Source organism: Cucumis melo, chromosome 4 (assembly GCF_025177605.1).
Source record: "Cucumis melo cultivar AY chromosome 4, USDA_Cmelo_AY_1.0, whole genome shotgun sequence".
NCBI lineage: Eukaryota > Viridiplantae > Streptophyta > Magnoliopsida > Cucurbitales > Cucurbitaceae > Cucumis > Cucumis melo.
Window position 1 is genome coordinate 28761419 of NC_066860.1, and position 23866 is coordinate 28785284.

The following is a 23866-nucleotide window of genomic DNA, read 5'->3' on the forward strand; positions in this document are numbered from 1 at the left end:
TTGAGTTGATTTTCAGCTTATTACACATAATGACAATTGGGTGTTTAATTTAGCATTGCTACAGCAGAATCCTTGTGTATTGGTTTTCTTCTGCAGCTGCAGTTGTATTCTTCTCGTATTTATACAAGATGATCTTTTGTAACTCTTATGAGCTTAATGAATGACGTCTTGAACTCTTCTCTCTGTGCCCTTTGTTTTAAGGATATAGTATCCCATAATCCAAATGGGTATTCAAAGGGGAACAAAATCGTTCCAAGAGTGGTTAACCCAAAAGAGATTATTTTGAAGATTTATGTGGTTAAAATCTTTATAAGACAACATCATCTTCGAGAAGTATGTTGCGGATTTCACTTTCAAAAGATGGAGATTTTACCATCAGAGCAAGTTAAGGTCACAATGTTTATCATATGTGGTTCAAGTGGCTCAAATTGAGAATGAGAATACTTTGAATGCAGATGGCTAGGAATTTCTCATAATGTGGAGAATAAATCAAAAGGATGAGCCTCGAGAATTACATGATCTTCTCAAATGAAATATTACTATATGTCCATCAAATGAAGCTTTAGTTTCAAGTCTCAAATATGATACGTAACAATCCCGACCACAAATGTGCAAGATCTTTTACGAAGAGTGAGTGATATGTTTAACTAAGGCTTTGGTAATGCATTCATGTCTACAATTTTGCATTATCCAAATTCCAAAAAAAGTGCAAGCAATTTCCACCCTTTTCTCAAGCCCTCCTAATAAAATGCTCAAAGTTTATTGAGGATTGATGTGTTTAACTAATGCTTCTGTGCTATTATCCAAACTCCAATATCAAATAGCCATATATTACACTTTTCCTCATCTCTTCTTAAGTATTTATTAGGATAGATGTGTTTAACTAATGTTTTGGTATTGTATTCATAGCTGTCATGAATTTGCTATCATATCCAAAATTCCAAAACTATATAGGAATATTTCACCCTTTTCCTAATCTCCTCTAATCATCACATATGCCCAAGATCTTCTTGAGGATGGATGTGTTTGACTAATGCCTTATTTTCATGCATGACAATTTGTTACAATAGATTTTCTCGATCCAAGCAAAACCAATGTTACCTAACCTTCTCTAATCTTCTTCAAGTTCTCTATTCGTCATACAATTTAATACACATTCATTCTAGTTCCCATAAATCAATTCTAACTTCCTCACATCTTCGACAACCTTAAACACAACCGTCAATACCAAATATTTGTGAAGAATCAAATTTTACATGTTACATTAGATTTGGAAAAGACTAATAGGTTCAAACCTAAGGAAACTAGTAATTTGGATTTGCAACAAAAATTAAATTTTATTTTAACCTCGAAGTAAAAAAAAATATTTGTTTATTTATTTACGTTTATCCAAATTAATTTAACAATTCCTATTTTTCTCATTACGTGTTATGAACTTGCATTATTAATGCTTCAAGTTAGTTTTTCATTCAATGAAATTCGTTTGGATATTTTATTTCATGCTCGATAGTCTTGGGGCTTGCTAACAACCGAGGTACTACGAGAATATAAATACTTCGACCATTAATTACTTATTTTGTCGACATTTTAAGAATTAGATTTATAAAGATGAAACGACCCTAGTCTTAAATGCAGTTAAAACCTTCATAATTCTATGAAATTACATGATGCTCATTTGTGAAAGAAACGTATAGGTATAGGTAAGTCGACCCGACCCGTTTGGTTGGATATTGTTTGACTAAATATGATGGACATTGACATACCGCAAATACTTGGTGTTCCTTTATTTACTCACTCTCTTAAAAAAGGTTTGTCTCTCAACTGTCCTTTTTAGATGGACCACCGTCCACTTCAAATCCTTATTTTGTGTTAGCAAAATATTTGTATCATAACGTTGGATCATTTTCTTTACTAAAAAAAAAATCGAATTCATTAATGGAAAGATGAATGGTTTGGATGAGTTCTTTGCCAAAATCTTGATAAGAGAGAGATTGTTTAATATCAAATTACAATGCTTTTTTTTTTTTCCGAAAAAGAAAATTAATTTCTTATGATTTGTTGGATTTGGATAATTTAATTTTAGGATTTGAATTTTGTTTAGTGGATGAAAATGTTGCAGGTTTAATTTCATGATGTTTAAAGCTCTTCAAAAACAACTTGTTTAGTTAAGAATTAAGAATGATTATTTTCTTAGTGATAAATTAATTAAGTGCTTCGAGGCTATACAATTAAAATTAAAATTAAATAAAAAAAAAAAGGATTACAATCTAAAATTATTTTGTCTTTGAAATTAATTTATTTAGATGTATCTTTTTTAAAAAAATTAATCAATGTAATTGTTTAGAAAAATTAATACGAAAACATTTTAGATAATTATTGTCTTTTCTATTTTCTTTGTTTCAAAACTATTTTCTTTCTTCTTTTTACTATGCTTTTCCTAAGTTTTTCAACCTAACCTAAAAATACATTTTGAATTATAAGTCAAATTTCAAAAATAAGTTTTTTAGTTAACATAGCTTAACTAAGTTAAAACATAGATTTAAATTATCCATTATGTATTGTCAAATTTAAAACAAGTGTATAAATAAACAAAATAAAGTTCTAAAATAATCTTACATTTCATTTGAATGAAATGCTTTTTTTCCATTGGTCATTCGATTTCCTACCCTTTATATATATATAATATTTATAAAATATAACAAAAATTTGAGATTTTATCATAAATAAGAGTGATATTCGTAAACACTAATAAAAGGTCATATTTTATGTACATTGTATTTTTAAATATAATAAAATAAAATAAACTAAAATTTTATAAAATATAGTAAAATTATATACCGTTTATATTCGTGTCTAATTGATAGAAATATTGATATCAAAAAACGACCAAAGTTTATTTCGATTGACATCTATCTATGTATTAAAAATCGAGAGGTGTTGGATTAAAATCACCTGCAGTCAATTTGTACTGGAAGAAATCCAAGAACCCGATCCAACCGTGATGAGAAGAGGATATTTTTGAAAATTCCATTGTACATAGTCTACTTTCTCATTTTACACCTAAAAGAAAATAAATATTCCCACCAACAATTCACACCACACCATTTTTTTTTTCTTTTTTCCTTTAAAAGAAATAATGTCCGACATGACATATATATATATATATATATAATATAATATTCTTGTATTAATATGTGAAGTGAAGTCGTGAGTTATATTCACGTATTTACAAGGTTCGGAAAGCGAAGCCCAGAGATAGGAACACAAATATTTTGATTGGTAGAATCTTCAAGAGCAGCGAGTCCACATAATAGGAGCGAGCTCGCCGTTGAAGGGATCTTTGAAGCTTTTCTTCTTCCTTCTTTCCCTATGGCGGCCTCTGCTCGTGCCTTCTTCCTTTCTCGTGTCACTGACTTTTCAATTAAGCCCCGTCTACCTCCCCAACCGCCGCCCTTGCCTTCTTTCTCCTATTCACATCTCACCCTTCAACGGCGCCGTTTTCCCTCTACGTCTGGTGCAACCACTGTTAGCTGCCTTGTCTCCGGTGTTGATGGTGGTGGAGTTTCCGATGACTTTGTTTCCACCCGGAAGTTGAAATTCGATCGCGGATTCTCCGTAATCGCTAATATGCTTAAGCGGATTGAGCCGCTTCATACATCCGATATTTCCAAGGGTGTTTCTGATGTTGCTAAGGATTCTATGAAGCAAACTATTTCTTCAATGTTGGGTTTGCTTCCTTCTGATCAGTTCTCGGTCACCGTTAGGGTTTCCAAAAGCCCTCTCCATAATCTCCTCTCTTCATCAATCATCACCGGGTAATTCTTTGCTGTTTTACGCAGGTTTGATGAAATATTTTCGTGTTTAGGTGTTGTTTTCTGTGGAATTCTTTGAATTGAGATGAGTTGCTCTGTTTAGGTACACTTTGTGGAACGCGGAGTATCGGTTGTCTTTGATGAGGAATTTCGATATCTCGCCCGATAATTTGATGGGCTTGGACAGGTCGAAGCCACTGGAAGTTTCGGATATTGAGGAGAATCTGGTAGGCGTTGATTCCAATATGGAGGATTTGGATACGAGGCCTCGTCTCTTGTCCGATTTGCCACCCGAGGCCTTGAAGTACATCGAACAGTTGCAAACGGAATTATCAAATCTTAAGGATGTAAGGGTTTACCGAGTTGCTTATAATCATCACTCTTGCTTATTGACAACATTTCTGTTCTAGTACATCCACCAAAACATTTCTGCATTTTCTTTTATAGAAAAAAAATCAGTATCCTGAATTGGGGCAGAGCCTTACATCTGTTTCGTGATTTTTTTCTAAAAATTAAAAAATGAATGGTTTCATTTACTATGTTAAGATGCAATGTTAGTGGATACCAATTCCTCATAGTTTTATGCTATTAGCTATGTTATTCGGTGCTTTTATGGTTTATTAATTCATACTACTTGCAGCAAGGAGTCGCATGTTGTCACCGTTCGACTGAATTCTTAGTTTACTGTGCTTTTTTTTTTTTTTTTTTCTAATGTTCAATTGAATCTTTTTAGTTACGGTTTGTCATTTCTTTTGAGTGAAGCTTAAATATATATGTAAATTCCTCAATTGGTAATTGCTTGTCAGATGCTAGAAATACTGTATGTAGACAAGTACAAAATGTTAATAGGTTCTTTGGTTTCTTTGTATCTCCACTGATCTCTCTCGTATCTCTTTGGATATTTCACTCATCAATGAAATGTTTCTTATCCCAAAAAAATGTCAATATGTTCCCATATTATATTGTTGAGGGTTTGGACAATTGAAGTACTACATATTTCCTCCTCCATTTCCACTATTTACCTAGTTTTACAATATTTTGGAAACTTTTAGTTTTAGATTTATTCAAGCATTTAAATTATTTTCAGTGGTTATCAGGCATGCAGCTATAGGTCATAAATTTTGTAGAAAAATTAATATTTAAGGTGAAGTGCTATGATTCATCTTGGATACTGACTCCAATTTGGCAAAAGAAAACCATTAGTTGGCTATCAAGTTCATTCTTAGTGTCTTACATGCTTAGGTTTTAGTTTTGTGTTCAAAAGTTACCTGCTATACCTTGTGTTTTTTACATTTCAAAGGGTTAAGGCAAATTAAACTAGTGTTTGATTGCATACATCATTCAGCATATTTCAGTTATCTGCCTTTCAGTATACTTCGTTCAATCAAGATAGGGAGGTTTTCCTGTTTATTGGGATGGGATTAATTTTTTTCTGTCTTGTTAAATGCACATACTTTGCACCTTAATTTAGGAAAAGAAAAAGCTTCATGACTTGATGATTCTTTGTGTTACCTTCCCAATTTTTTGTTTTGAATGTGTCAGGAACTCAATGCTCAGAAGCAAGAAAATTTCCAGATAGAACATGGCAGAGGAAACAGAAACGATCTGTTGGAATATCTACGGTCGTTGGATTCCAATATGGTACTTCATTTTTTCACTTCTGTAACTATACTGTTGTGCCTAGCCTTTATTTTTCATCTTGCAAGTAGGCCCAGCTGTTGAACTTCATTTGGGGGATCTGATTCTTACCGCCACATTTATTGTGTAGGTGACTGAACTCTGCAAACCATCTACGTCAGAGGTGGAGGAAATCATTCACGAACTTGTTGGAAACATATTGCAAAGGTTCTTCAAAGATGATGCTAGCTCTAGTTTCATTGAGGATTCGAGTGTGGCAGATTTAGAGAAACTTGCAGATGCTGGCGATGAGTTTTGTGATACTGTAGGCACTTCTCGGGATTACCTAGCAAAGCTTTTATTCTGGTTAGTTGGCAACCATTGGCCTCTATGTTATCTTCTGATTTATATTCGTTTTAATTCTGGAAATTTTTTACCATGGTTAAACCTGAGTGGTCTCTGAAGCTCGTTTGCAACAAAAATGTTATCGACTAAACTTGTTTTAGGTTCCAAACAGATCTTGTGGCCCTTTTCAAAGATCTAACTCGTTGATGGAATTTTCTGCTGCAGGTGTATGTTATTGGGGCATCACTTGAGAAGCTTGGAGAATAGGTTGCAGTTAAGCTGTGTCGTTGGGTTGTTATGAGAGAAGGAAGTGTATATTCTTTCTGTACCCTTAACCCCCCCCCCCCCCCGCGAAAAAAGAAAACAAAAAATAACCTCTACATTCCGTCTATACCTTTGTATCATTGTTTCTTTCAATAAAAAAGATTAATTTAGTCTCTCTTATGTTTTATGATAAATGAAAAAAAAAAACTTATTTTGAGAAAAATGTCAATTATCAAAACCTAAAAAGTTCCTGTTAAGAACTAATGGAGAATGGTAGGTGACCTGTGCTCTCTGTAGTGGTTAACTAAAGCTCCCAAATCTGAGTTGATTGGAGGACTTGCATCATCCGGCTATTGAGGTAGCCTCCTTTCCCACCACCATTTATAAGCTTGAGTCTGACCTAATCAAGTCTCTTAATCCTCTCAAATTCCTTGTTTTTCTTTTTGTGTAGTAGTCCTGAACTTTTATACTTTGTATTGAGTTGGTTTTGTTATTTACTAAGGGTATGGTTTCATCTTTGAATTTTGCTTTGGAATTTACTTTCTTCACGCCGTTGAAATTGTATGGTAATTCATCAAAAACTTTATGCCTGTATCTAACAGCTTTAGAATCAACTTGGTATCTTTTTTTTAATCTCTCACTTTTCAGACCTAAAACATTTGGATGTTAAACGTGTATAATGTTGAATCTTAGATAGGTGACCACTATAGATCGAACATCTGATTCTTTTCAACTTGATGCACCTCTATTTATTACTACTCAAACTCATGACCGTCTTATACGGTAATATATTAGATCTTATTTCTTGTTCTTCCTAAAGGTTCCATCGAGGATTCTTTGGAAATCATTAAATTAATTTTCAAGAAAAATTATCTGCTGTTTGATTACAACTTTGTGAAATTTAAAGGTGCTTTGGAGAGGAAGTAAAGTAATTTACCATATGGATTCTTAGGTTTAGAAAAAGTTGTCTGGGAATCATGGATTACTATGTCCGATATTTGTACACCATGTGGTTTTTATAAAATGAATGACTTATACTTTGTGGGATCGTTCTTGTGAATGTGATGTTGGATAAAATATAACCTCAAAAATTAAATTTCTTTCCTTGTGATCCCGTTCTTTAAGGTGGTGTGGTTTGATCCCGTTAATTTATAGGTGAATATTAGATATTACCGATGAAACCCTTAACTTTAAGGTGAATGTTGGATATTATGTACCAATATAATTGATGGGTAATACTTTCAGAGCTAATAATAATAACATTTTAAAAAAATTGCAATTATAACCAAATATATTGCTGATCGATGACTTTTGTTAGTAATATAAGCTCTTGTTAGCAATATAGTTTATCACTTATAAACTGTGAGAGTTGTATTTAAAATTTGCCTTTTCTTTTCTTGTGCATTGTAGTATATTTGTTAATATTTTTTTGTTTTGATTGCCATATTTGTAACTAGTATTTTTTACCAATTGAGCTATACTTATCTTTGACTAAAGTCTATAATATCTCAAATAACTAATGACAAGTCGTTTATTTATATCTCAAATAACTAATGACAAGTCGTTTAGGGCCCGTTTGGTAACGTTCCTATTCTCTGTTTCTTGTTTCTTGTTCCTTGTTCCCTGTTTCCTGTTTCTTCTTTTTTTAGAACAAGAAACAGTAATGCGTTTGATAACTGTTTCTATTTCTTGTTTCTTGAAAAAAAAAACAGAAACAAAAAATGTGTTTGATAACTGTTTCTTGTTTATTAATTTTCATCTAGATTTATTTTTTATTTTTCACATCTACTTCAATTAAACATTAACAAAAATATAGGTCTATCCATCAAACATAACAAATAAAATTATCAAAAGTTTATTCATTTAATACGAAGAAGTATCAATGCACAAATAAAAATAATAACATAAACATAAAATTATATTTATCCTTCAAATGTTGCCAAATTTGATTGGCAATATCATCTCTTACTCAGGCAATTTCTCTTTTTAATCCATCAATTTCGATAATCTCATCGTTATTTCGTGACATCTAGAATTTAATATTAATTTTAAAGTAAGTTATTATGTCTTCAATATTCAGAATTGAAAGAAACAAAACAAAATTTAACCTTTAACTCTTAACCTATGATGCTTTAGAGAAAAATCCAAATTTACACAAAGAGGAAGATGAAAACTATGGATCCGACGAAGAGGAACAATCAGAAAAAAACTATGGATCCGACGAAGAGGAAGAGTTCGGGTTGTCGAGGAAGACGATGAGAGATGAAGAGGAAGACAGTGTGCAGAGAAAAACGATGAGTGAAAGAGGAAGAGGAATGATTATTTGGAGAAGAGGAAAAGTAAACCAATAAAAATAATTGAAAAAAGAAAAATGAACCAATAAAAATAATTGAGAAAAAGGAAAAGAAAAGAAATAAAAATAATTGAGAAAAATGAAAAGGAAACCAATAAAAATAATTGAGAAAAAGAAAAAAAAAAGCCAATAAAAATAATTGAAAAAAATGAAAGGAAAAAAATAAAAATAATTGAGAAAAAGGAAAACGAAACAAATAGAAATAAATTGAGAAAAAGAAAACCAATAGAAGCAATTGAGAAACAGAACAGAAGAAACTACTTTTTTTGGTTCCCAATAATTCCTTATAAAATGAGAAACGTTTCTACTTTTTTTGAGAACGAGAAACAAGGAACGTTATCAAACACCTCCGTTTCTTAAAAAATGGAAACAGAAACAAGAAACAGGGAATAAGAACGTTACCAAACGGGCCCTTATTTATTTCCTTTTAGAAGGATGTCTAAATAGCGACTCAAGAGGATTATGGTTACTTTAAGCAATGTATTAATCTAAATTTTGTATAAGCAACCATGAAATTGTAGTTAATTTGCTAAACCGAGCTTAGTTTAGTTGCAGTTAGCATGGGAGGTTCGAATCTTCTCACCGTCAATTGTTATATTTTAAAAAATTGTTAATTTATTTTTAAAAGTATAATTAATAAATTGTTAAAAAAACGTGAAGTATCTATACATTGACATTTAACCAAAAAAAGTAGGTTTAAATAATAAGTCCATTTAATTGTGTGGAATCAATTAAAACAAATTAAGTATCCAGCAAAAACTTTTGTAATAATCAATCAATTGTAACTAATGAACGGGAAGAAAAAAAAAAGCAATTTTTACCTCAAAATTTAAAAATGTTTCATTCTTCTAACTCGAATTACAGAAACAATTTAATCTTATGATAAGTTGTCGTTGAAAATATTGCTAAAATTAGTGAATTATTAAACAAATACATGGTAGGATATTATAGTTTTAGGGGCATTTTGTAAGTATAACAAAAAAGTTTAAATGAACATTTCTAAATATATTAAAATAAATAAAAATATAGTAAATTTTTAGATTCGCAGATAGAGAGGTTTTAAAAAAAATAGAGAAAAAACTATCTACACTTCGTAAATAAATCACAAATTTACAAAATTTATTTTATGAGAGAATGTTTTGTCATTTTTTATATTTTTTACAACTTTCCTTTTAAAGATTAATTATCAAAATTAGTTTATATCAATGGTAAATAACATAATCTTCCATTGACATATTAAAAGGATAAAAAATCAATCGTAAACACACATGAGTTAGATAGAAAGATTAATTTTAGTTAATTAATTATCTAATTTGTCTTAATACATTTGGTCAATACATACTTCTTTATATTAAGAAAAAAAAAATGATTGAATGTTTGATTCCTCTACTTCATATATATAAAAAAGACCTATAAAGTTCATGCTTCATGATCAACTAAATGAGGTGCATATCAACAAAAGGTAACAAACTAATAATGATGATTAAAATTAACTTCAATGATGGAAAGTAATGATAAACCTAGATTAATAATGTAGATCTTGAAATTTAATGAACAAATTGAAATCAGATTTTGAGAGTAATAGACCAAATAAAGAAATTTTAAGGCTTATAAAAGATTCTTTATATTTCTTTTTTATCAAAATGATTAAAGTAGAGAAGACCAATGGATTACAACCATTGTTTAACTGAGGAGGGTTGAATTGACAAATAGGTTAGTGTATGTTATTCCAAACCTACATTGTACTAAAAAGAACCATTAGGACAAATTTTCAAGCTTTCAAATGTACTAAGAAAGAATGAAAGAAAAGAAACATTTGAATATACAATTTCAGTAAAGAAAAATAAATAATAATAGTAGTAATAATTATAAAGAATCCGGGAAGAAGCTCACCGTCACCACCGTCAGCATCGTCACCGGTGCAAAGAAAGAAAATCTGAGATGATCGGAGTTTCAAAACAATCAGAGATTCAGAATTCAAACGAATGTCTCTCCATGCTTTTTTGAAGAACCAATATCCAAAGACTTCACGAGAAGGAAGAAGAAAATGCAGAGACAAATTCTCCATTTTCTAAATATAGAAACGCAATCCCCCGACAAAATTGGATCTCCAATGGAAGAAAAAGAGAAAGAAGATGAAGAACAAACAATTTCTTTCTTCCCAGTTGATGCGACCTTTTCAAACCCACCTGCCTGTTGTCTCTCTGCGGAATCGAAACCGAGATTTTTTTTTTTCAAGGAACAAAGTTTTTGATTTGCAGTTGTTGGGAACCAGAATGATCTAATTCGAGAACACAACGGCGGAAATCGGAAGCGCCGTTGGATCTGTACCATTTTAATTTCTCGGCGATAAACTCTCGCATCTATGTTCTCCATTGCCACAAAATGTTCGATTGTGGTGGATACAAGTCGCAGTACATCGGTGGTCACAAGGAGAAATTCGTGAGGTACGTTCTACAATTTACGAACAGAACTAATCGATGAGAGATTTTACGTTTCATGGACTTTCACAGGTTGGATGATTTGGATTCGAATTTGTCAGTGCCCTCGGGAACAAGCAAAATGAAGAAATGCCGATTCAATCTAGAAGGTCTCCCATTGCCATTCATCAGCCGTTCGAAGCCACAAAACGCGTCGAAATCTTTCCGAATGGGAGTTCAAAGAAGCTCCGACGGAATCAAAACCCTAGGTCGATCACTCCGCTCCGGCGTGTCCAAAGTCATCTTCCCGGAGGATCTAAAAGTGTCGGAACAGAAAATCTTCGATCCACAGGACAAATCGCTCCTCTTCTGGAACAAACTATTCGTGTTGTGCTGTATCCTCGCCGTCTCTGTTGATCCGTTGTTCTTCTACCTCCCTGTGTTCAACCATGCCTCTTACTGCCTCGGAATGGACACTCAGCTCGCCGTCACGACCACCACCGTGCGTACGGCTATCGATGTTTTCTACTTGATTCGGATGGGGTTTCAGTTCCGAACGGCTTACATTGCGCCGTCGTCTAGGGTGTTTGGTCGGGGCGAGCTTGTGATTGATCCGACGGAGATCGCCCAGCGGTATCTTCAGCGCTACTTTATTGCTGATTTTCTATCTGTTCTTCCTCTTCCTCAGGTTGGTGTGTTTCATAAAACCCATAGCTAACTTAATACTGAATTTTGATTGGAATTTGTTTGATGAATTTGTGTGTGTGTGATGTAGTTAGTGGTGTGGAGATTTCTTCACAGATCAAAAGGATCAGAAGTTTTGGCAACAAAACAAGCATTGTTAAACATAGTGTTTCTTCAGTATATTCCAAGATTTATTAGATTTATACCTTTGAACATAGAGCTTAAGAAGACAGCAGGTGTTTTTGCTGAAAGTGCTTGGGCTGGTGCTGCTTACTATCTCCTCTTATACATGCTTGCCAGTCATGTAAGTAACCCCTCTTCCACTTCCTCAATCCTCAATCCTCAATCCTCAATCCCTTTCATAACTTTTCTAAATTAATTAAAATGCAGATAGCAGGAGCATTCTGGTACTTGCTTGCAGTGGAGAGGAACGATGCATGTTGGCGGCAAGCATGCAGAAGCAGTGGAAAGTGCAACATTAACTATTTGTATTGTGGGAATAAGCACATGGCTGGGTATAAAGATTGGAGAAATATAAGCGTTGAAGTTCTCACCAAGAAATGCACTGCCTTGGGAGATAATTTGCCTTTCAACTATGGCATTTACACTCAGGCCATTTCCTCTGGCATTGTTCAATCCAGGACTTTCTTCTCCAAGTTCTGCTATTGCCTGTGGTGGGGCTTGCAAAATTTAAGGTCTCTCCCTTTCTACTCTTAATTTCTTCACTTTACTTTTAAGTTTGTGAGTTAGATAATATAATATAAACTTAAGTTTTCTTTTTCAAGTGGTCTAGATTGGAGGTTGTGTATTTAAACCTTGTCCAAACTCATTTCCTTCTCATTTAACATTGTCAGATCTTTTATATACTTCAAGTTCATAAGTGGGATAAGCATTAGATGTTATGATATTAAATTTACTTTAGGTCAATCGGCGACTTAATATCATGTTTAACTCATTTCTCAATTTTATTTTATGCACCCTAATGGACCAATGGTTTTTTGGTTTACCGAAGACGTTGGAGCATTCAAGGCAAATAATTGCTTATTATATTCCTAAGTTATTATAGTTCGTATGTAGGGTGTAGAAAATTTTAGTATGTATTAAACATGTAAACTATTTTAATTTGATAAGAAAATGGTAAACTTAGTAAAGAAAAAAATGATTAATATATAACAGTAAGAACAGTAAACAAATTGTAGTTTTGAAATAATGTAGATTATTGCTAATTGGAAATTATAAAAATAATGTTTATTATAATGAAAGTGGTAATTTATAGTCTTAGGATAGTCTGTCTCGAAGGTTAAATGACGTATATAACACATTTTGAAAGATTAGTTTGTGTTTTGGATATTGAATGTTTGATTCTTCCACAGTACACTTGGTCAAGGGCTGCTCACTAGTACTTATCCTGGGGAGGTTATCTTTTCTATCCTAATTGCAATTTCTGGGCTCCTCCTTTTTGCACTCTTGATTGGAAACATGCAGGTGAATTTTTTTTGCTTCTTCCTTTTGCATCTCCCTCTCTTTTCCATGGTCAACTTTTATGCTTGCATGGTTTCAAGGATGAACTAAAAAGTATTTTTAAGTAATTAAAGTACTTTTTCTATGTTGTTACGTTTCTCTACAGACGTATCTTCAATCTCTAACAGTCCGACTTGAAGAGATGCGCATCAAGAGGAGAGACTCTGAGCAATGGATGCACCATCGACTGCTTCCGCCAGACTTGAGAGAAAAGGTTAGGCGCTACGATCAGTACAAATGGCTTGAAACTAGAGGTGTTGATGAAGAGAGCTTGGTTCAGAGTCTGCCTAAAGATCTTAGGAGAGACATCAAACGACATCTCTGTCTCAATTTGGTTAGAAGGGTATGTATTCATTTCATTACTTGCTGTGTCTTCTTGTTTTTTGTTTTTTTAGCATATCTTAGTGGATCTATGTGCTTTGAGTGGTCAAATTATTGCTGGGTTGGCTTTATTCACACAGGTCCCATTATTTGCAAACATGGACGAACGTCTCCTAGACGCAATATGCGAGAGGCTAAAACCAACATTATACACTGAGAACACATACATAGTACGAGAAGGCGACCCAGTTGACGAAATGCTCTTCATAATCCGCGGCCGTCTAGAGAGCGTCACCACCGACGGTGGCCGTAGCGGCTTCTACAACCGCGGCATATTAAAAGAAGGCGATTTCTGTGGTGAAGAGCTTTTAACCTGGGCTCTCGATCCCAAATCCGGCTCCAACCTCCCTTCCTCCACTCGCACCGTCCATGCTCTAACCGAGGTCGAAGCCTTCGCCTTAGAGGCCGAGGAACTCAAATTCGTAGCCAGCCAGTTCCGTCGCCTCCACAGTCGTCAAGTTCAACACACCTTCAGATTCTACTCCCAGCAGTGGCGAACTTGGGCGTCGTGTTTCATACAGGCAGCGTGGCGGCGGTATTTAAAACGGAAAATCGCGGAGCTGCGACGGAAGGAAGAGGAGGAAGAGGATGCGGCGGCGGTTGCGGCGGCGTATAGTACGACGAGACTTGGGGCCACGATTTTGGCGTCGAGATTTGCGGCGAATGCGCTTAGAGGACATCGAATGAGAAATGTGAGTGGGAAGAGCTTGATTAGCTTGCAGAAGCCGGCGGAACCTGATTTTTCTGTTTATAAAGGAGATTAAAAATGAATTGTTTCTTTTTTAATTTTATTTTTCCTCTAGGTTTTATATTTTATTATGTTATACATATGAATCATTAAATTGTGTATTCTTTTCTTCTTCTTCTTCTTCTTCTTCTTCTTCTTCTTCTTCTTCTTCTTCTTAAATAAGGAAATGTGTATTTGAGGATTAGAGTTGCTACGATTTCGATTATGTTTACTATAATTATGTTATATTATGTTTACTATAATTAGAGTTACTCATTTTAAAAATTTTCATGGTTCAACGATAATTGATAGCTTAAAAGGTTTCTATATCCAAATTATATATATATATATATATAATATGATTTAAATAGGTGTTGGATTTAACTCTATGTATGCATATTTTTTAAATGTAAGAGATAAATAGATGCAATAATGTTGAGTTTTTGTCTTTCAAAAGCATTGTCAAACAAGTTTAGAGTGGCTCCAACAATTTTGAAGAATGTATACTTTAGAAATAATCATATCCTTTTAAGGTATTTTGAGTTTAAATCTATCTTTCCTTTAAAAAATTTTGCTTGGGGAGAGATAGCTCCTTGTTAAAAGGTCCAGTTGACAATGATTGAGATAGGTAGTTTTAAATCGGGGTGTTTGCAAAAATAGCAAAAAAAAAATATATATATATATATAATAATAATAATAAAATTCATGTCACTATATTTTCTAAATTACAAAAGTATCAAAATTTAAAAGTAAATAACCTTATGATATATCTAATTACTTATCATATTTGCAATATAAAAAAAAAATGTGTTATGAATTGTTTTTTTCTAAATTTTTTGTCATATGATGTAATTTTTCTTTTAAATTTATTACAATTTAGTTCATGAATTTTCATAAGTAATAATTTAGTTCATAAACTTTTCCATTTGTAATACTTAATATATAATTGATTTTTTTTTTTTTTTGTTGAAAGTTGCTTTCACCCATTCACTCATGGACATACACACTAAATTATTATTGTAAAAGCTGATAGTTACTTTCAAACGGAGACACAAAAGAACATAAAGCAAACTTTTTTATGGGCTTTCTTCTTTTTATTCCACTAGTTTCTTACTATCTAAAAATGTAAAGCTTTGAAGAATATAACTAAACTATAAAAGTTCAATAGTACAACTTTCATTTTAGTGTTTGGAACAAAAAAAAATAATACTAAATTAATTATAAAAAGTCCATACATTTAACAAAATCAAATATAAATTTAACACATACAAATGGTTTAATCCTTATACTTAAAATATATTTAAGGAGTAAATCTTTTGAATTGATTAATATGGTGGTTAATAAAATAATTCTAAAAAATTGACTTGAAGATTTAAAAGTAAATATAAAATGGTTAGAAAACAATAATACTTAAGATTTTTAAATTAAAATAAATTAAAACACAGTTATGAATGATCTAATTTCTGCATGTGTTTGTAAAGTTTATAAAATAACTTAATTAGGCAAAAGGAATCATTGTAATTTAACCGAAATATAAAATTTAGAAATTAGAGAGATCTTTTATCAAAAATCAAAGAGATAAAAGAGATCATATATACAAAAGTTAAAAGAAAGAAAGAGAAAGATAAAGAGAGTTCTATTAAATGAAGAACGTGTTGAGAGATCTATCAAATGAAAAACGTGTCGAGAGATCTATCAAATGAAAAACATGGTACCAAAATCAAAGAGATAAAAGATAAATGGAGTAACAAAAATGATACACATTAAAATTATAATAAATTAATGAAATATACAAATATGAGAAAGTAGAAAGATAAATATTTTCTTTCTATTTTAAAAAAGTATGAGCATAATTTCACCGAATTTTAATTCAAATAAATCTTAAATCAAATCGAATCATTAAATTGAATTTTTTTAAAGAAAATTATTATACATTCAAAGTTTAAATACTTCTTAAAATATTTGTTATACAATTTTTTAGGTTATTTAAGGATTTGAAACTTAATTAATTTAATATTAAATTGTTTGATTTTATTTATTTTATTTTATTTTTGTTAAATTTAACAAAATCTTTTCATTTAGAACTTTATTTAATCTAAATAAAAATAGCTTAGATATTGATAGATTAATTTAAAAATAAAATATTTGAAAAAGTAAAATACATGAAATAATAGAATAATGAAAAATAAGTAAGAGAAAAAAAGTTAAATACAATAATTAAATACCTAATCTAATCATAATTAATATTTAATCAAAATATTAATCTCGTAAATAAAATAAACTAAAATAATTAATTATTAAAAACAAATAAAATTTGATAAATAAAAGAGTAAAATTTAAAAAATAAATGAAATAATAAAACCACAATATTTGAATTAAATCTCCAATCATCTATTATTCTTTTCGTTGAACTCTAAAAATAACAATATTAGTTATATATATTAAGAATGAAGAATCTATCGTTTCATATCTATTTGTGTTTGGTAAACCTTAGATTAACATTAGGAGCCTTAATAATATTATTCATCTAGGTAACCTCTTAAACTTAAACTTATATATAGTATTCATTTAGTGTTAAAATTAATTTTAAAAGTCTATACACAAAACATACTCTTTAACTATTTTTCCTTTTAAAGATAAAACATTATCAATTTTCTTCTTACCTAAACATTCTGTTTTTTTCCTTCTTTTTAAAGAAAAAACATTCGGTCTTTTCTTCTTCCGTTTTTCCACAAAACCGACGAAGTAGACTTTGTTTTTTTATCTAACTAAAAATTACTATTAAATAAGGTTAAATTATAAAATTAACTGGGTCGATTAGTGTATTTGCAACTATGTTGATTCATTAATGTAGTCAAGTCAAATTTTTAAACTATTAATACACATATAGCTTTGATAGGTGGTTTGGAAATGTTAAGATTTAATCCAAATTCAGTTTTTTTTTTTTGTTATAAATAGTTTTTATAGTTTGATGAATACCTTTCATATAGTCCCTATTATGTGTGTGTTTTTTTAATTTAAAGACTAAAGTATAATTATAAACTTTAGAAACAATTTTAGATGCAGTTGCAAGTATAAAATTAGACCTAAAGTATTAACAAATATTGTACAACACAATTTACAAATATAGTAAAATTTATATACGACTTTTTATAAGTCTATCAATGATAGACTATATTGCTATTAGAAGATTATTAACGATAAAGCTTAGTACAAGCAAAAAAACTTATATATATATATATATAATTTTTAGTTTTAAAAATACTATTCATTTCATCATCGATTATTTTAACTCAAGAATTATCGATCAATTGATAACATTCTATTACAATTTAAAAGCCAAACATGAAACCAAAGGTTCAATCTTCTATCTTATTAAAAAAAAAATCAATCAATGTCATATTTTCTCTAAATTACAAATCTAATTATAATACTCAATACCTATTTTTCTGTTTGTCTAATTTTACCAACAAATATATATGAAAGTCTTTTTTACTATGAAACATATAAAAATATTTATAAATATAACAAAATATTATTGTTTATCTTAATCTACACTATGCTATTTTGTATATTTTAGAAATATTTTGTAATGATTTTGATTAATTTTGTTGTGTATCTAAAATAATATATATATATATATATATATATATATATATATATTAAAAAGAGAAGAAAAAAAAAGAAAGGGTAAAAAGAGAAGGGAATTGAAAGGGATGAATAATTTAGAAGAAATAATTGAAAATTGGATTTGTTTTATGTAATCCTTCATTTACGCAAGGGTCCGGGTTGGGAGTCACGTGCCTGACCCACGCAGGGCAGTGGGAAGTGTAAAGTCCATTTACCCACTTTCCTTCTTTCTTTCTTCCTCCCAACAAATGAACCTTCTCTGATTCTCTCCATTGCCAATCTAGGGTTTTCTTTTTCTCTTTTTTCCTTTCCCAATTTCTCCTCCTCTTCGCCTTCTTCTTCTTCTACCTTCTGGCCATGAAGCTTACGGTTAAGACCCTCAAAGGAAGTCACTTTCAAATTGAGGTTCAACCTACAGACACCGTCAGTTTTTCTTCTCTTCTCTCCTTTTTTCAATCTTCAATTCATTCCCTTCTTTATGTTTTCTTTTTCATATTACCAAAATTTTACGTTTTTACATAAGGGTATTGAATTTCTGTTGCTCCTTTACTGGATTATGTAAACTAGTCTATGAAATGTTGTTCACCTTGATGTTAGTATCTATATATGGTGATTTCTTTAGGGGTTCATCATTCCATTCCACCAATTATATCAGTGGTATTTCAGATTTTTTTTATTTCGATTAAGTTTATAGGCATTCAATGTTTTCCTTCCAGATTATTATTTTTTTATATGTTTATTTTGTTTGTTTCTTTGTTAATTGGATTACTAGTTATGAATTTTTTTGAATGAGTTGCTCAGAAAACCCGTTTTATATTTCGAAAGACAATTTCTTCTGCGGTTCTGCGGTTCTGCCGACGCATTACAATGTCCATTTGAATTTAAAATTCAGCCTTTTCATGCCATGCACTATTTGGTTTTTTTTGCCCCTGGTACTTGAAGCGACTAAATTTCTTATTATTATCATTATTATTTATTTATTGTAGTCTTCTATTTCTCTTAATTCCAAGTATTCTCTATAGGTTTACGTCGTCATTACTTATTGCTTCCAATTGCCAATATTTAAATGGCACCTTGATAATAAGTTGTATGCCTAAGGTTGCCCTTGTTTAGCCTCAAGGTTTATTCCGTTTTGGTTTTTTTTATTTTTTTTATAGAGGTTTATTCCATTTTGATTGATATTTAGTGAGGCTTTGTCCTTTTATTAGATAACGCCAACGACCTAAAATGGTTTAGGTTTAGGATTTTTATGCTGCAAGCAAGGGCTTTGTTTGGAAGGTGTCTTTTAGTGCGATTTATTCAATTGATAAAATTTACAAGAGGTACTATCTCATGCCCCCTAATCTTCTTGTGGCAGTGTTGGGCTTCTTTTTGTAGGCCTGTTTTGGTATACCCTTGTACATTCTCTTCATTTTTGTCAATAAACTGAAAAACCCCCTACTCTTTTGAAATATCTTCTCCACGTCCATGAAAGGAAAGAGGACATATAACACTTGTTTGGTCACAATTAGCTTGATCAAAGCTCATAGCTAAATTGTAGAACACCGTGCTGGTTTCCTTTTCCTTTAACTTATACTCACTCCTCAAAAGGCTTATTTAGACTCGAGATTATCTTGATCACTTGATGGATGAAGTTTTTGCTGAATTAGCAGAAGTCAGGAGATAGGATTATAAATTTATAATGCATGGCATGAGATTTGGGACTGACTGAACAATCCCCCCCCCCCATTTACATTGTCTTTTGAATAGCTGAGTGTAGTTGGTGATTTGTCAATCGAGCTGGAAATTGTTACTTTTGCTCAAGTTAAAATATTTCTTAATATAGGAAGTAGTTCGTTTTTTATTTGTTTTATTAAATGTTTTACTTTTTGTCCATCTAACTAGGTATTGGGTGTAAAGAAGAACATTGAGAATGTACAAGGAAAAGATAGTTATCCTTGCGGTCAGCAATTGTTAATCCACAACGGGAAGGTTTTAAAAGATGAAACAACGTTGACAGAGAACAAGATTACCGAAGATGGTTTTCTTGTTGTTATGCTTAGTAAGGTATGTCGTGTTGTAGCCAACTTGGATAACCTTTCAGAAAGTATTAAACTTCCTTTCTGACTATTATCTTGCATCATATTTAAATGGCTACGGTGGACTAATGTACTACACGATAATCTTCTTTCTCATTGTGAAAATCGCCGATCCAACTCTTTATTGTATGCCATTAGTAATGTAAATATTTCAAGATAGTGGATTGATGTTTATATTTCATGAGTTAACATGTCTTAATATAAAACCAATGCTTATACAAGAGCTCTTGATCTTGATTCCATTTTTGTTTTATAGTTTCTTCATGTTGCTTAATTCTTTTGATGGGCTTAATCTCTTAAAAATAGTTGTTGCACACAGGCGGGTTGGTTGCGTGTAAACTAGTCCGGACACTCACCGATATAGTTGTTGTGCAGGAACAGTTTTGTGACTAGTTGTCTAGTTGTCAATAGGTCTCTGGAATCTGAAGCCTAGATTTGCTTGTTGGAAATAGTGTAAACTTTTATCATTTTGTTTGATGTTAACTACCTATTTGGTGTTAGATAATATCTTTATTTGTCCTGTAAAAGGAGGAGCAATAGTTCTATCAAACTGAGAGCTCTACATTCTCAGAAGTCAAGCATCTCACTTAGCGGTTTTAATTTTCAACCGTTGTTAAGTGAAATCCCCATTCGAGCTACTAGAAATTTAATGTCACAGGAGATTATTTTGTTATTCTCTCCATTATCCTCCTAAATAGTGGTTGCATGTATCTATAGATCTCTGAAGAGTTTTGATTAAACATCAGGCACACGTTTAATTCACTGCAATCCCCTTTTTATGAGATTTCTTATTTCACATGGTTTTCAACTGTTCCGCTCACTTATATCCTTTATCCAGAGTAAAGCACCTGGTTCAACTGGGTCATCATCTACTCAGGTTAAATATCTTTCTTTGTTCATTTTATTTTCAGGTCATTATGTAATTAATGCACATTTCTCTCTGAACTAATTTTTGTATGTCTACTTGAAGACAACGACTAATGTTCCTACAACTACTCCAACACCAAATTCTACTTCAATCCCTGAAGCTCCTACACAACCAGCGTGAGTCTATTGATGATACCAACTCAACTTAGTGTCTCTTACCCCTTGGCAGCATGTCAGCTTGATAATTCTATATATTTCTCTGTGCTTGCTTTTTCAGAGCCTCCAGGAACGTTGCTATTTCAGATGTGCCAACTGCTAAGTATGAACACGGTTTCTGCTTTTTGTTGTATCATTTTGTATTTATAATTTTCTATTCACAAGTTTTCCTGTTTACTCTTGAAGTTCCTTTATGTGATTAGGACAGATGCTCAAACTTAAATAGGATAGAGTATCTAATAATTTGTCACGCTGCAGTGCTCAAATTGATACATATGGACAAGCTGCGTCAAATTTAGTTTCTGGAAACAATCTTGAGCAGACCATTCAAGAAATAATGGATATGGGTGGTGGCAGCTGGGATAGAGAAACAGTCACTCGTGCACTTCGAGCAGCCTATAATAATCCTGAGCGGGCAGTAGATTATTTGTACTCTGTATGTTTTACCACTTCACTAATAGATAGTCTTTCAGCCGTCTGTCTCCTATTTATTGTTACCGTACTTGGCTTTATATTCAGGGTATTCCAGAAACCGCAGAAGTTGCAGCCCCTGTGGCTCGTCCACCAACTAGCCAGCCTATGGAAGCAGGTGGTGCGACCGCTCCTCCTGTTTCTGGAGGTCCCAACTCGTCCCCCCTCAACATGTTTCCGCAGGTAAAATTTTGTACTTCATTTAAAATTTTATCCATAAAATTTGTCCTTAAATTCTCACTGAGAGCTAGTGGTTTAGGAGTCCCTTGCTGCCGCTGCTGGTGGTGGTGGAGGAAGCCTTGGATCTCTTGAGTTCCTTAGGAACAACCCACAGGTATGCTTTAATTTTTACTGTCTTCCTAGATTTTGTTGGACTATAGTTTGGAAATTCCTACGGGCTTCTGATCAGTGATCACTTTCTCATTGGTCATGATTAAGAATCATTTTGATCATAACATGTCAGTAATCTTTGCTGCCAAGTTATTTAGCCATGATACTTCCTGTGAAGTGTCTTGTTAATTGAAAAGATGCTCAGTCAAACTTGAGAGCATAAACTTCCCAACAATTGAGGGGCCAAGTTTTAATTAATTCTTCCCTCATGTGATCTGTTTAGGCTCCCCCCTTCCCCCGTCCCCTTTTTGTTGTTATTGGAAACAATGCTGACGAATTTGATATGTACTGTTACTGTCCATGTGGATTATAGTTTCAAGCATTGCGGTCTATGGTGCAAGCAAATCCACAAATATTACAGGTCTGTGTTTATCTGATTTCTCTCTCGTCAATTTCAAGTTTACGTATTCTTTTGGCTAGATCTAAAGCTGTGAACTTGGGCTTGGTTTCAGGCTATGCTTCAGGAGCTTGGGAAGCAGAACCCTCAACTCTTGAGATTGATCCAGGACCATCAAGCAGAGTTCCTCCAGTTAATAAATGAGCCTCTTGAGGGCTTTGAAGGGTAAGTTTTCTCGCCATTTGTGGCCAATGATTTTTATTTTCATATTGAAATTTATATGACCTATCCAAATTTTCGTTTTCTTCCAGGGATCTGTTTGACCAGCCTGATCAAGACATGCCTCATGCTATCAATGTCACACCAGCTGAGCAGCAAGCAATCGAACGAGTAAGTTATCTTCATTTATATACTTTGCTCTATCGAGCAACGAAGATTAATCTATTTACCTTCTTCTCGCCCTTGCTGGCATTTGTAGTTGGAAGCAATGGGGTTTGATAGGGATCAAGTCATTGAGGCCTTTTTAGCTTGTGATCGCAATGAGGAATTGGCTGCCAACTATCTTTTGGAACATGGTGGCGAATTTGAGGATTAAATGGTGAACTTCATCACATTCGATGAATAGTTTTCTTTTTTTTTTTTCTTTTTTTTTTCCGTTGGTTAGATGGATCCATGGTATCTGTTAGCATCTAAGGTTCGAAGTTTCTTCTCAGTACTTTCAATAATACTTTTTCTTTAGAACATTTTAAAGTAATTTGGCACATATGAATCATCAAATATAGAACGTTGAGAGAATAGCAATTAGATTAAGGCGTGAATGTAGAATAACTATAAGCTCAAAGCTAGTTTGCTCGTGTCAACGTTTCAGGTAACGTCGAGCGTGGCGTAATTAGACATTGGAAAAGGTGGGTTTTCTTGATATCTATTGATTATTCTTTGAACAGAATTGAAGTCATGTTGTTCACTGAGGAAGAAAAATGAGAAATCCCAACAGAGTCCCTAGACGAAAGAGCACTCCAGTTCTGCTTATTGTGTTTATCTGTTTGGATTTGTTTGATAACTTTGGGTTAAAGTTAGATTTATATTATTATTATTATTATACTTCTTTTTAGGTTAAACATGGTTTATTAGTAGTCTTTGAACAATTTTAAATTATATTTTTAAGTCCGTCTTCAAATTATGTGTAGACTAATAATTTTAAATTACGTCTTCATATAATTTGATAAAAGCTAAATGGAATTTAAGGATGGTTTCGTTTTTGGCGTAGTTAATCTTGACGTGTTATTTCATTTTATTATTCCCTATATTTTGTAATGTACTATCACACCTTCCATTTTATTCCAGAAAAGCTACCCTGAAGTCCATATATGTAATTTAAGATATAATTACATATCATATAAGATTATCGTTGAATAATTAGCAATAAATTTCTATTTCGTCCAGAGTCCAAACATTTGAATGTACATTAAACTGACATCTTAAATACACTATGTTTTCACACGTACTTTGATAAATTGATATATTTGATTCTTTCCACTTTTCTTTATCAATAAAATTAACCACATATGTCTCAACACACAAGTATTGAGTATGTGAAATATTAGGTGACAAGATAATATATATATATATATATATATATATATATATATATTTGATTTCGAAGGCCATTTTAAATTTAGTTTCATCCCATCTTTTGCTTTTCTTTTATGATAGTTTGTGGAACAATGGTGGATGGAAATTGGTCAGCTCAATT

General features: G+C 32.1%; 3 protein-coding genes across 5 annotated transcripts; all 3 read left to right on the plus strand.

Annotated features, from left to right (window-relative positions):
* The first annotated feature begins 3115 nt into the window (after positions 1–3115).
* On the plus strand, positions 3116–6211 carry LOC103487044 (uncharacterized). Its single transcript, XM_008445236.3, has 5 exons — positions 3116–3815; positions 3916–4159; positions 5355–5453; positions 5581–5795; positions 6000–6211. Exons 1-5 carry the CDS (start codon positions 3370–3372, stop codon positions 6073–6075), a joined length of 1080 nt encoding a protein of 359 aa, XP_008443458.2. The 5' UTR covers positions 3116–3369; the 3' UTR covers positions 6076–6211.
* Positions 6212–10173: 3962 nt separating this feature from the next.
* Positions 10174–14329, plus strand: LOC103487043 (putative cyclic nucleotide-gated ion channel 8). 2 transcript variants are annotated; one of them, XM_008445233.2, is made up of 7 exons: positions 10174–10838; positions 10905–11499; positions 11587–11799; positions 11886–12190; positions 12869–12980; positions 13123–13359; positions 13478–14329. In XM_008445233.2, the coding sequence occupies exons 1-7, from the start codon at positions 10777–10779 to the stop codon at positions 14159–14161; spliced, it is 2208 nt and encodes a 735-aa protein (XP_008443455.2). In that variant the 5' UTR covers positions 10174–10776; the 3' UTR covers positions 14162–14329. The 2 variants fall into 2 exon arrangements, with proteins under 2 accessions (XP_008443455.2, XP_008443457.2); XM_008445235.2 differs by having other exon boundaries at positions 10180–10838; positions 10934–11499.
* A 3614-nt stretch (positions 14330–17943) lies between these two features.
* Positions 17944–23032, plus strand: LOC103487042 (ubiquitin receptor RAD23b-like). Of its 2 annotated transcripts, XM_008445232.3 has the most exons (13): positions 17957–18177; positions 19639–19800; positions 20671–20709; positions 20803–20876; positions 20977–21018; positions 21174–21351; positions 21435–21569; positions 21646–21720; positions 22090–22137; positions 22229–22338; positions 22425–22503; positions 22592–22711; positions 22982–23032. In XM_008445232.3, the coding sequence occupies exons 1-12, from the start codon at positions 18112–18114 to the stop codon at positions 22706–22708; spliced, it is 1125 nt and encodes a 374-aa protein (XP_008443454.2). In that variant the 5' UTR covers positions 17957–18111; the 3' UTR covers positions 22709–22711; positions 22982–23032. The 2 variants fall into 2 exon arrangements, with proteins under 2 accessions (XP_008443453.2, XP_008443454.2); XM_008445231.3 differs by having other exon boundaries at positions 17944–18177; positions 22592–23032.
* The last annotated feature ends 834 nt before the right edge of the window (positions 23033–23866 follow it).

Coding starts and splice junctions, on each gene's coding strand:
- LOC103487044 (XM_008445236.3), top strand. CDS start 3,370: ATGGCGGCCTCTGCTCGTGCCTTCTTCCTTTCTCGTGTCACTGACTTT. Junction 3,816..3,915: donor TCTTCATCAATCATCACCGG/GTAATTCTTTGC, acceptor TGCTCTGTTTAG/GTACACTTTGTGGAACGCGG. Junction 5,796..5,999: donor CTAGCAAAGCTTTTATTCTG/GTTAGTTGGCAA, acceptor TTTCTGCTGCAG/GTGTATGTTATTGGGGCATC.
- LOC103487043 (XM_008445233.2), top strand. CDS start 10,777: ATGTTCGATTGTGGTGGATACAAGTCGCAGTACATCGGTGGTCACAAG. Junction 11,800..11,885: donor TATACATGCTTGCCAGTCAT/GTAAGTAACCCC, acceptor ATTAAAATGCAG/ATAGCAGGAGCATTCTGGTA. Junction 12,981..13,122: donor TCTTGATTGGAAACATGCAG/GTGAATTTTTTT, acceptor GTTTCTCTACAG/ACGTATCTTCAATCTCTAAC.
- LOC103487042 (XM_008445231.3), top strand. CDS start 18,112: ATGAAGCTTACGGTTAAGACCCTCAAAGGAAGTCACTTTCAAATTGAG. Junction 21,019..21,173: donor TCAGATGTGCCAACTGCTAA/GTATGAACACGG, acceptor GTCACGCTGCAG/TGCTCAAATTGATACATATG. Junction 22,504..22,591: donor AGCAGCAAGCAATCGAACGA/GTAAGTTATCTT, acceptor TGGCATTTGTAG/TTGGAAGCAATGGGGTTTGA.